Source organism: Callionymus lyra, chromosome 15 (genome assembly GCF_982586985.1).
Source record: "Callionymus lyra chromosome 15, fCalLyr1.hap1.1, whole genome shotgun sequence".
In the NCBI taxonomy this organism is placed as follows: domain Eukaryota; kingdom Metazoa; phylum Chordata; class Actinopteri; order Syngnathiformes; family Callionymidae; genus Callionymus; species Callionymus lyra.
In genome coordinates, this window is record NC_141832.1 from 17,760,570 (window position 1) to 17,774,041 (window position 13,472).

Here is a 13,472-nt window from a genome sequence, read left to right on the forward strand (position 1 = left end):
GATTAATAACGTTTATCTATCCATCCATCATTGAAATAAAAATTACATACAAGTAACTTTTGTGATCATTAAAAAGTAATAATAATACTAACACAACGTTTATACATTATTTTTTTTACACAATAATATTTGATCATTTAATGTAGTGATGGGTTAATGAGGTTTCCCGATACACTGTCCACATTATTACAGGCCACTAGATGGCACTCTCCGCTATGTTATATTTGGCTCTGAACCTCTATTTTTTTTAATTCCAAAGAATAACTAACTGAGCTCCAGAAAACAAGAGACTGTTTCATAAAATCAGTTATTAATGGAGTTATTAGAATGAAGGCAACTGTTATTTAATCTTAAATCAATATAAAAAGAAAATAGTTGTTTTGTATTATAAATTTACAGACACTTAAAAAACGCTGATATTTGTCAATGTTACTAGTTAAGTTTTAAAATTGTTTATTGGCATTTCTGGTAGTTGGCATCCGGGTCAAACTCATGGCCAGGAGGCCAAATCCAGCCGGCCAAATCATTTTATGTGGCCCGACGGATTGTTAATTCAAAATCAACCTAGATAAATATTCATGTTGATATTTTTAACTATAAAGTGGTCAGTTTTGAAGATAAGATAAGGAACATAGATTATGTAGGTCGACTATACGAGTCAAACATACACAGAGATGATTGAGGGAAACCCAGCATCAAAGACCACATCAAAATCAGAACCTCTACTTCCTGTTAGGTAAACATATTTTTGTATTTGTTCTGCGACTTGAACCGCTACTAGATTTTCGGCCCTCCTCGTGTGATTGAGATTGACGCCCGTGAACTAGAGGATGCACTTCAAGGCCCAACTGGAAACACATTCCTTCTTCATGGGAAAGTCAAAAGTGATCAGATAACTGCCAAAATTTACCGACGCATGACGGCGTCGCGTCCAACAGTTGAACTCACACCATGAATACAAGAAGGTTCAGTGTCCAAGGACAAAAAAAAAGTATTGAAAAGTTGAAATAATATGTGAATTTCTTGTAAGAAATACTGTTGTTTATTAAAAAAAAAAGTAAGCATTACTACTATCATCATGAAGAGACGATTAATGATCGGTTGGTATTGATTTCAACTAGATTAATGACGTCCTTGATTAAAAAAAACACAAACGTTGACGGATGGTTCTTGTGAGTCTTTCACGCGTGAAGTTTCATCTTGAGAAAAAAGTAGCAGCTATTTATCATGTGACACGGATACTCTGTGATTCATCCGTCAGATATTTCCTGTGAGGACATGCCTGCAGAAGGTCAGCGTGTTCCTTATATCGACAGAGTGAGATCATCGGCGTACATAGACGTTTTTGTGTTCAGTGGAGCAGGAAGTGCATCAATCGTCGTCCTCTTCCTGCGTCGGCGCTCCGGACACGCCGCCGTGGATCTCGGCCTCGTGCTCCCTGGCTTTGGCCCGGAGCGTCGCGATGCTGCAGGAGCGAAGGGCCTCGCAGATCGCGCCCCCCTGACCCTCGGGCCTCTCCCACCGCCCACCCACCGACCTGCTGGTCTCCGGGGTCGCACACGGTCTCGTCGTCGGTGGCAACGACGCGGCGGCGGCGGCTTTGGTCCACGAGTAAAGTTCTCCTTCCTGTCGTGTCTCCAGGAACTCACCGTCTGAACTGTCCGTCTTCACGCTCACGCGGCTCCTCGACTTCCCCGACGCGTCCTCGTCGTTTCTCTTGACCTGCTGCAGCTTCAGCTGACGCCTCATCTTGGCGCGACGGTTCTGGAACCAAACCTGGAGATCCACATAGAACATTTTTCCTCATATATATATATATATATATTTTATATATGTCAAAAGAAAAAATATTTGAATGAAAATGTTTAGAAAGTCCCACATTGTGGCCCCTAAATATCCCCAGATCTAAGTAAGTAAGTAAGTAAGTAAGTAATATTTATTTATATAGCGCTTTTCGAGACCAGGGTCACAAAGCGCTTAGACAATCAAAACAATACTCAAAAAAGTACATACTTTAAAGATCAAGATAATACTGAGAACAACACAGGAGTTCGAGAAATTCAAGGAAAAGCCTGAACAAATAGAAACGTCTTAAGGGAGAGTATTCTACTTGTATACATGGTACATCACATTTGTAAAGTATATTCCAGCCATATATTTGGGTAATATATGGCTGGGATGAGGAAAGAGAAAAAATTCTTTAAAAAAAAGAAGGTATATTGACCCATTTTGTAACATTTTTATATTATTTAATCTATTATTTAAGACAAATATTACAGTTAATATAACTTCAAAGTATTTTGACCCAGGAATACTCAAAAGAAGGACAAAAGAAAATAATGGAATTATATTTAGAATTGGACCATTTATAAACAATAGAAAAATCAGTTTTAAATTTAGAAATTCTGAAAACAAATGTGTTTGAGGTATCCCCTGTGTTGTCACTGGTTGAAGGTGAATGACCTCCACCACTGCATGTGTATTAATGGAAGCCAGGGAGGGTGTTCACCTTGACCCAGAGGCGACAGAAGGGATACCTCAAACACTTTTGTTGTCGGGCCTCCTGAACACCTTGACCCTGAGATAACACAAGGGTTAATGTAGTCAAAAGGGCCACACTTTGCTGGACTGTGTATCAATTGAAAAGATACAAACAATTGAAATAAGGGGTGAAGAAAATAACATGTTTTACTCTGATGAATCCAGTGTGACTTATTTGAGTATTGTAGTGGATACAAATCAGTTAAAAACACTATGTTTAGTATATCAAATGAAAATAATTGAAGATATATAATAAAATAACACAAAATAAACAATTTAAATAGAAGTCTGGTTTGAAAATAACCAACCTCATGTTTTTCTACTCCATTAAAAAAAAACAATTAATACAATAATTTACATTTAACCTATAGAAACTACTACATTTTGGTGCTGAAATGTAACTTTTTCAGACCTATTAGGTTTAAAAAAAAGTTTCAAAAGTGTACTACTTATAATAATAGAAAAACAAAATACAAATAATTGACAAAAATAAATTGTATATTATTTTATTTTCTATAGATTTTTGTTGTATCTTTTATTAATTTATTCCTTGAACTAAAAGGGCCAAAAAGACTCCCATAAATGAGAAAAATTGGGAAAAATAAAACGTTGTTGAGATCTATTTAGAGTTGAACCCTAAATAAACAATAAAATAAATAAAAGTAACTATTATCTATTGGAAATTCTAGGATATCAGTTTTATATGGACCTTAAATGGGCCTCTTTAATATAGTAAGAAGCTCTACAATTAATACTTCTATTCTTAATCTAGTGTAAAAAGATATTGTCTTTATTTTAAAACAATTTATCAACTTGTTTCAAAAAGAAAACAGTTAAAAATGTATTGTATATTGATAGATCTAGTGTGACTAATTCAGTATTTTATTGAAATATATTAAAGTTAAACCTGATATTCAATTAATTTTGAGGCGTAATAGTAATGATTCATAAATAAATATATAATTCAACATTCACAGGAGGATGGTGTGGAAACAAATATGCAGAATTCATCTTTAAAAATGTCCTGAAATGTAAACTTTTTAATAATTCTAATAACAAACTGAATGTTTAAAAGAAGTTGAGCAACACTGATGTTAAAGAGTCTTCTGTGGAACAGGTTTTTGTGGCCACTGACCTGGACCCGGGCCTCGATGAGGTCCAGTCTGAGGGCGAGCGCCTCCCTCATGAAGATGTCGGGGTAGTGAGTGTTCTCGAAGGCCTTCTCCAGCTCCTCCAGCTGCCAGCTGCTGTAGTTGGCTCTCGCCCGCCGCTGCTTCACCGGCCGCGGCTCCTCTGGAAACACAGCGACGGCTGAGAGAAGCTGCTAATGACTCTGAAGATCTCATTAGCCGTCGTCAGGATCCATTTAGCTTCTTAATTGATTGTTAGTTACGAGCTGTTGGCCGCTCTTTTGTAAACATTTGTGATCCGACGCGGCAGTAATCGAGCCCCTGTTTCAAAAACAATCTGAGGGGAAATACACAAACATTAACTGTGTGCGTGTCCAAGACAAATGGAACGTTTGTGTATCTGTTATGAACATGTTAAATACATGAATAAATAACGCAATTATCAGCATTTACTTTACTCTGAACATGTTTTACTCTTGAAAACCAATGAAAGTGAATGAAACAATTAATTAAAAAAAATCTGAATAATATTTTAATACATTTTTTTGTCATCTTTCTTAGTATAAATCTTAATTAAAAAAAAAGAAGGGGAAAACAGTCTTTTTTATTTTACTGAATAAATCCCGAAATATGTAATAATGGAGGGAAACAAACATATATTAATGTAATTAAATTATTCAGATATTAAAATTATATTCCTGGTTTTTGAAGAAAATGTCCTTTTATACACTTTCTTACTTATTTTGATGAAATCAAATATGAATAATATTTTAATAACATTTTTTTCGTCATCTTTCTAGTTTATTATCGTCTCAAATCCAAAAAAATCTTAATAAAAAAAAAAAAAGGCAAAACGGTCATTTTTTTACTGAATAAATCCCAAAACACATAATAATGGAGGTAAACAAACATATATTGATGTAACTAAATTATTCAGATATTAATTATGTTTGTGGTTTTTGAAGAAAATGTCCTTTTATACACTTTCTGACTCATTTTGATGAAATCAATGGAAATAAATGAACTTTGATGGCATTTACAAAAGAAAAATCATTGTGTTAAAATAACAATGAACACAGAAAATAAGATAAAAGAGATTAAATAATTTATTTTAAAGGTTTTTTATATGTATTTTAACACATATTTTTCATGTAATCCATGTTTTCTAAAAAAAATTAAAATAAAAACTATAAATATGAAACATTATGGGAAAATGATTATATATCTATGTCTATAAGTATAATTTTTTTCTCTAATTTCTATCTAAAATGTATATTATTCCTAATAAACATGAAACATTTCTACATAAATCAATTTAGAGAAGTTAAACTAGTCAAAAGTAAAATAGTTAAATATTATTCCATCCCTGGACTCACCAGTGCACTCGTGTAATCTGCCCGTCCCAGCTACCCGGGTGCCCAGCAGCAAGGCTTCCTTGCACGGGAACTCCGGCTGCAGGTAACTCCGGAGGGTCTCGTAGCTGAAGAAGGGTCCCGGGATCAGGAAGGGAGCTTGAGATCCCAGCCTGGCCGGGAACGCCGGGAAGAAGTGGGCGGCGGGCGAGTGGAAGACGGCGGCGGGCAGGAGGGTGGACACCAGCTGACCCGACCCGAACATGTCCACGGATGAAGGGGGCTGAGGCTCCTACACGGCGGATGGTGGACGATGGCTCTGCATCGTGAAGTCACTGAAAACATCTGTGGGTGTGTGTGTGGGTGTGTGTAGGTGTGTGACCCGCAGGTAGAGACACGATCAGTGGCTCCACCTCTTCATGACTGACTTCCTGGCTCTGAGCTCCATCCATGTGATGGGAGTCCGTAAGTGTTCGTCTTCATCGGGACAAGTTGGAACAACAGTAGGTGTTGAAAACACACCTGCACAGATGAGGCAACAACCTCGTTCCACGTCCTCCTCGGAAAAACTATTTTTATGAAACAAAATACACTATTTAATCTTGATTAGTCAGTTATTTAAGGGGAACTTAAACAAAGGCAACCATGAGAGATGGTTCTCGATACACATCCCAAATTCAAAGTATTTTTTAGTTTGACACGTCAATCAACTAGTATTCATCAAGTATTTATTCATCTTGGAACACTTCTCGACTTCTATACGTTTATAAGTCTGATTATATCATTTTTTTAAATTCAATTATTGATGAATTGACCATTTTACAAGTATGTTTTGTGCTTTGATTATTATATTCTAAATAAATAGTATAAATATAAATGTAAAACTTTGGAAACCGTGTCAAAAAATGTGTGTATTTACAATCAATCAATTGTGCATCATTATTTAGTGCATTTAATATTGATCATTTTTAAAATAATGTATAATATGTACAAGTATTTGAGTTCTTGTTATAAATAAATCTATGTAATGATTCATACATTTTAAGAAAAGATACATTTTAAATATTTAGGTATTTATTTGAAAATAAATAAAGTTTTATTTACCATCATTGTTTCTATTAAGATGTTATTTAATCATTATTGAGTGTATTTAGTGTGAATTATTTTACAAGAATTTATTATATATTTAACTCATAGTTAATAGTCATAGTTGTATAAAATATACATATATTTTAAATATTTAAGTCCTTTGGTAACTGTCAAACAAGGTCATTGTTTGTTTTTATTGTTGCATTCTTATTTAGCCCATTTCATATTTACTATTATTTACTTTTATTTTTAACCTTTATTTTGTAATACAAAATATACCTTTTAAATATTTGAACCATCCGTCTAAAATGATCATACAAATAAAGCTTTATTCATCATCATTTTACTTCATCAATACTTATTACTAAGTAATTTAAATATCTAAAAAAAAAACTAAATTGTGGTTTTCATAATAATAAGTATAATTATTGGTCAAAGTTATTATAATATAATATTGTTTAAATACAAAATATATCTTTCAAATATTTAAGTAGTCGTTTGAACCATCCGTCTAAAATGTTTGTACAAAAAAAGTTTTATTTTCCATTGTTGTTTTCATTATGATTATGATTTTTGTATTAAGTGTATTGAAAATGTAAAGATTGTTTAAATGTATTTTTTTTCTTTTCACATTATTAATATGTATAGTTAGTGGTCAAAGATATTGTTGTAAATATACAGACATTTATTTATTAATATTTTTTAAATACAAAATATGAATATAAAATATTAACGTATGTATTTAAAGTCTGTCTAAAAGTGTTGGACAAATAAAGTTTTATTCATTATCATGGTTTTTTTTAAATTGTTTGGCAGTAAAAGTGAATTTAAAGTGAATAAAAAAAAGAAATACAAATGTAAATTACTGTTTTCATATTAATAATATGTTATAATGATTGGTTTAAAACAAATATAAATATTAAAAGTTAAAAAACTCTGATTATCCCCCGTACACCAAAGACATGCCTTAAAGAATGTAGTGTTGACGTTCTCTACTGTTGGCAGCGTTCCTGACACAAGTGTTTCCACCATATTCAACGTTCTTTCCATGTCTTAGATTAAAGCTTCTCGTCACCTGATCAGGTGAGACGGGATGATTAGTAGCTCTCTCTTTCTCCAGCCGTCCAGCTGCAGCTCTGACGGATCGGCGATGAGTCCGTCGCTGCCATGTTTCAATTAATCCGTGGTAAAAAAAAAAGCCAGAGACACGGCTCACTAAACTGCTGGTCGACTCTGCGGGAGCGAAAAACACTTCCCTGTCAGGAGGTGCTTTGATCAGCAGCTGGTCAGGTGACTAACACAGGATGGTCATTCCTCCTCGCCTCACCTGCGCCCTCTTTCATCCTCACCTGTTCAAACAGGACCAGTTACAGAGACTTGTTGTTTAAAGCCGAAAAGTCAATTTGCTACAGAGATGAGAATCAAGTCTCAGATCTGGTGCTACTTAAGGAAATGCATGTTTATTTATGTTAAGCTTGGATTTATTTGAATAAAATGTTCTGTATTGACATATATTGTTAGTAAATTAAACTAATGTTAGCAGTTTTGTTGCGAATCATGACTGTTTTAACTTCTAATTTTCCCTTGGAGCTAACATGATGCTACATGCTAAAGTCAGATAGCATCAACTCTTAAAAAACCCCATTAAAGAACATGTTACTAGTGACGGTCGAATGAGGTTTCACAAAACTGTATCTTCAATATCAAAGGCCACTAGATGGCACTCTTTTGCGCGACAATCCTTGGCTCCCTATTATTAATGTTAGCCTCACATCCTTTTTTAAAAGTGAGAGCGCCCTCTACTGAATGACACGGTTTTGCACATTAACTGTGATTGTTGTAAACGACCAAAAGAAATAAGGAAAGAAAAAGAAAACAATTATATGCAAGTAAGCAGAATGTCGTAAGAAAGGAAAATAACAACAGCAATATTACCATTATATTATTTAATAATCTTAAACTAATGTATATTATTTCATGAATTAAACGTTTTATTTAAATTAAAAAAAAAAACTATTTTTAAGACGTGAATTACTACAGAAACGTAATGTCCAAATTATTTATTTATATTCCATTTTATGGTAATGTCTCTTATTTTTATTTAAATGTACTCCCTTTCATTTTATTAATCTCTTTATTTCATTCGTATTATTTTTAATTTATATTATTATTATTTATATGACAAAGCTGGCAATAAAAGTTTCAGATTCTGATTCTTGGTACAAAAATATGTGACCTAATACTTTTTTATTTAAATAAAAATGAATGACACATTATTCAAAATGCAAACAAATAACATACTGAGTTTTATTATTTTAAGTTTTACCTTATTTAGGATTATATTTGTACTTTCTATCTTTTGGCTTGGCAGCCCCTTAGAACAGTCCCTGTGTATATTGTGGCCCCTGTGGAAATCTAATCGCTTACCACTGCTTTAGAAACTTAAACAATATAATAAGAAAATATATTGAGGATTCAAATTGTAATGAATATTGGAAAAAGCATTCAGTATTGGTTCAAGTTTTACAAAACAAACGAAGAAAAATCATGTTTAAAAGAAGTTAGAGGGACTTATGTGGCCCCTCCAGCTTAAAGCTTAAGAAGAAACAACATGAAAATGAGTGTGTGTGTTGTGCGACCGAACTGTGTGTGTGGCGAGTTCTCGCTGGGATTCTCTACCTCCGTGCCGAGCCTGTGTCCTCTAATGCGTATTGATCCAGATAATCAGCGGCTCGATTGGGAGGAAGAATCCGTCTGGTGGGTGGCGCTGAGACTCTGACAGACGAGGCTTGAGGATAATTAAAGGAGGCATTAGCACAACAATGGTGACGGCTAAACGCGGAGCCGTTGTTTGCTTCTCAGGTGTCTCGGGCTCTCCAGATGACAGGGATGCCGTCTCGGACTCGTCGGCGGAGACGCATCTGCGGACTAAAGACGGCCGTCGCTGGGACGTCCTCGGAGTTTGACATGTTGGAGCTGCTGCCACAAAATATGAGTCAAAATTCACACCATCAGGCACAAATACTTACTTATAATTTACCGTTTATACTTACCAAAGTATCATATTTCATAGATAAAGTAATGTTCAGCACCTTGTAAAAGACTAAATGTACTTTATTCTGGACATTATGTATCAATTTATTTATTCATCCTTCTTAAAAGTGTTATAGGTTTGTGAGATGTCATACATAAGAATCTAAATTCTTTAAATGTACAATGTAATACCGAGAAACAAAGGGTTTCTGGGAGTTAAACGAGCAACGTTAGCGACAAGCTAATGGTTGCGACAAGCTAATGTAGCTGGTATGCTATTTAGCCTAACATTTTTAAAAGATATAAGAAAGGGGAAATGTTGTTGATTTGTTTGATTTGATTTATGTTATGGGTGGTACATTTCACAACAAAATGAATAAAGCCAGCGCTACAATCGACAAGCTAAATTAGCCGGCGGCGGAATCCCATTTAGCTTTTAAACAAAATAGGAAAAAAACAACTTTTATATAGGAACAGTTTTCGTTCTAGGAAGCGTTACAGGGTTGGTAAATTGCATTGTTGTCGGCTAGCTAACGTAGCTCTTTTATCACAACGCTTAAAATCTTTCAAACTACTGAAACTACTATCATATATTACAATGCAGTATATTTTACATCTACCATTAATCTGAAAGATTTTAAAACTTTACAAAAAAATGAATTACAAAATCCCTTTCGTGTTAAGGGGAGATAATATTCCCATCAGATATACGTTAGCTCACTATATACCATTTAGCTTTCAAACTTTACAACGTAGGTTAACATACGGTACGTGTTATGGGGTGGTAAGATTCACATCAGGAGGCAGGTATACTACGTAGATTGGAAATCTTTCAAAACATTTGGAAAACAAAAATGAACGGAATTGCTTTCCATTACATGTTACGGGGTTCTACATTACACATCAGAATCTCTGCTAGCAATGCTATTAATTAACCTAGCAGGTATAGCATATTTAAAAAAAAAAAATCTAATTTAACTTTATATTCAAGTTCTTATTTCTTTTTTTTTTAACAGAATATCTTACAAGTTATGGGGTGAAGTTCACATCATAATTATTTTAGCTAGCTTTCTTAGCCTAACATTAATCAAAACGTTATATTAAAAAAAAAAGTTGTACTAGTGTTACTATTTCTATAACGTGTTACGGGGTGGTAAGGTGAAGCCCAACACTACCATTTATCTACCACAAAGAAAAAAAAAATGCATCAAATAGTATGGTAAGTTGTCTGCTTTAGACCTTGGCTCCTCTAAGGGTTTGACTATTGCCATATCTAACGTTGAAGTGTCGGAATTGTTGTTTTTACTTAGTTAACAATATTAATTAGTTTATGAAGGCAATAATTGTTAAAAAACAAATCAAATGCATCGAATTAACTTTACTTTATGTACTGTATATATTTTTTTGGAAATTGTTAATAATTAATCATTAGTTAATAAATATTTAATAGTTCAGAATAGGAATAAATGTTTTATGGCCCTTTGCTTGTTGAATGTGTGACTTTAACTACATTTTTATTTTCTTTGTTAAAAGTCCTTTAAAGTAAATATATTATACATAAATATGAACATTTTCAAAAGCTTATGCACCAACATGCACTAATTGTCTGGAATGGCAGTACCATCGAACGACCACGTAGAGAAAATAAATATTTAAATAGCATAGGTTACTTGCCTGCTTCAGACCTTGGCTCCTCTAAGGGTTTGAGTAAAGACTATTGCTTTACTTCATTTTGAAACAGTGCATTTGTTTTAGACACATTTATTTATTTTTTATTTACGAGTTGCTTACAAGCATTAAAATAACTATTATAAAGGAAATCAAATAGTATGGTAACTTGCCTGCTTCAGACCTTGGCTCCTCTAAGGGTTTGAGTACAGACTATTGCTTTTATGTCCTTTTGAAACAGTGCATTTGTTTTAGACACATTTTTTTATTTTTTTATTTACGAGTTGCTTACAAGCATTAAAATAACTATTATAACGGAAATTATACTTTTATTTAAAATTAAATTAAATGCTTACAATATAATGATTGTGTATATATATATATATATATAATTAGTAATATTTTGGTTGCTTATTCTAAGTGGGACTTAAGGTAATGATTTTCTTCTCCTTGTTAAAAGTCATTTAAAAAATACATGTTGATAAATATCAACATTTTCAAAAGCTCATGTTGTTTTGAAAGTGTGATTCCATTCAAGGGTGTTATTTTAAAGACGCGACAAAAGGCCTAAACACTAACACGATAAGAGCACTAATCGCCTGGAATGCCTTTGGAAAATTCCGAGTCATTGCCGGACAAAAGTTGTTTTGGCAAAAGCGTGGAGCACAAAACGTTTCCTTAGTCTAATTCAATCATCAGATGTTAAAAACCCTCGTCTGAGACTTGAAAGGTGAGCAACACATCATGCATGAGGAACTTCTCCCACCGTGGGGTTTTTTTTTTTTCCCTCACCCCCCCTCCAGAGGTAATCGAATATCCCGCCCCGATGATTGTTTTAGTCCCGGATCACTGGACTGGGGGGGGGATAAACCCAAGACTTCTCAAGTCAGGAGCTTCAAGGAGAAAAAAAAAAAGCGGCGACAATCCAAGAGCAATCACACTCGAGACATCAGAGGAGAGGCCAGAGACGGGTTCTTGTTTCCAGGCTCTCTGCTAGTGGAGCGTGGAGGCAGAGGAGATGATCTAAGAGGACGCTGCCATGGAGAGGAAGATGGAGAGCAGACAGATGTGCACGGGCAGGTAGTGACACATCAGGGGGAGAGAGAGAGAAAAAAAAAGTCTCTTCGGACGCATTCCTGCATGTCCACTTTGTCACCGGCTCGGTGTCCGGCTCGGGTGATTTCCAGGAAATCACTCTGAGTAAACAAGGCAACCACAGGTATGGATTCATGGCGAGAAAAAAACGTCAACGATCTCTCTCTCTCTCTCCATCTCTCTATCTTCTCTCGACTGTCACTCATCTTCGTTCCGCATCGCCGCCGAGCAGCCAATAGGAAGCTGGCGCCGCACCAAGAGTCCAGGGCTGATAGATAAGCATAAACAAGAGCGATGTCACATGACACCACGCAGGTGCAATTATACGCCGCGACACCTGCCCTCTCTCTCTCTCTCTCTCTCTCTCCGGCTTTTTGATTGGTTTTCCATATGAAGCAGGTTTCGTTAAAAGAGGGGAATACGTGACACACATATTCATTAACGTGGGATTTCGCGGTGAATTGATGAACGGAGAAGCGATTACGAAGAGGACGGAGCCGAACAATAAGAACGATTAAGATTCTAGTTATGATGCGGACAAATGTTGAAAAGTGGAACCAATAATTGATTTAAAAGATAAGTAACGTTAGAGGATTTAATTAGAAGGAAGTCAAGACTTAAATATATGTTATTAAATACTAGTTAAAGCTAGTTAAAAATAATGAATTGATGCATTTTGTTGCAAAACTATAAGAAAAAACGTTTATTCATTTCCTTTTAAAGACTTTTCATAATTAATATTAAATTAGTTCTGGGCTATTAATCCAGGAATGTATTAATGAACAAAGGATTTTAAAAAATAACTAAAAGAATCCAATTTAAATTCTAAAACATTAACAGCAACATTTTAATATATATATATATATATATATATATATACATAAGTCACACTACACATTGTTAATTCAAATATAGGATTACAATATTTAGTTTATGCCAATCATGGATTAAATAAATAAATTCAGATTTTTATATCAATAATCTTTCATGAAAATGAAAAATATATATGTATATTTTTAAATTAATGTCTATTATTTCCAATGACATTTACCTTTTTAACTTTAGGCATTACTAAGTAAAAGTTATATATTTATAATTGGTTTATAAATAATATGAAATACTACTGGCTGCTTAAAAAAAGGTCATTTTCTAAAAGAAAGCAAATGTTTAAATATAATTTTAGATGATTACAATTTAATACAATATCATAACTCGATCGGTAACAATCGTAGTAGTTTTAAAATAATAAATAATTTAAAACATAAATTATTTAAATATTATTATAGCGTCTATAAGAGCACTTTAATAATTAAGTAAGTAATATTTATAGAGCGCTTTTCTAGACCAGGGTCACAAAGCGCTTAAACAATCAAAACAATACCAAAAAAAATTATGCTTAGAAGGTCAAGACACCACAGATAAAATTTGTCATTAATAATAATAATAATAATAATAACAAAGTCATGAAGTTTTTAATTCACTAACTGTGTAACGTTTTCAAAAATCACTCTACTAAATGAACACAACTTATTATTTCTTATCCATCTACTGCCAGTAACCGTAG

General features: G+C 33.9%; 1 protein-coding gene across 1 annotated transcript; it reads right to left on the reverse strand.

The window, feature by feature from the left end:
* Positions 1-1,006: 1,006 nt before the first annotated feature.
* On the reverse strand, positions 1,007-5,840 carry LOC148065167 (visual system homeobox 2). Its single transcript, XM_087809304.1, has 3 exons — positions 5,048-5,840; positions 3,677-3,834; positions 1,007-1,776 (listed from the first exon to the last, which is right to left on the reverse strand). The coding sequence occupies exons 1-3, from the start codon at positions 5,286-5,288 to the stop codon at positions 1,372-1,374; spliced, it is 804 nt and encodes a 267-aa protein (XP_087665430.1). The 5' UTR covers positions 5,289-5,840; the 3' UTR covers positions 1,007-1,371.
* Between the last annotated feature and the right edge of the window lie 7,632 nt (positions 5,841-13,472).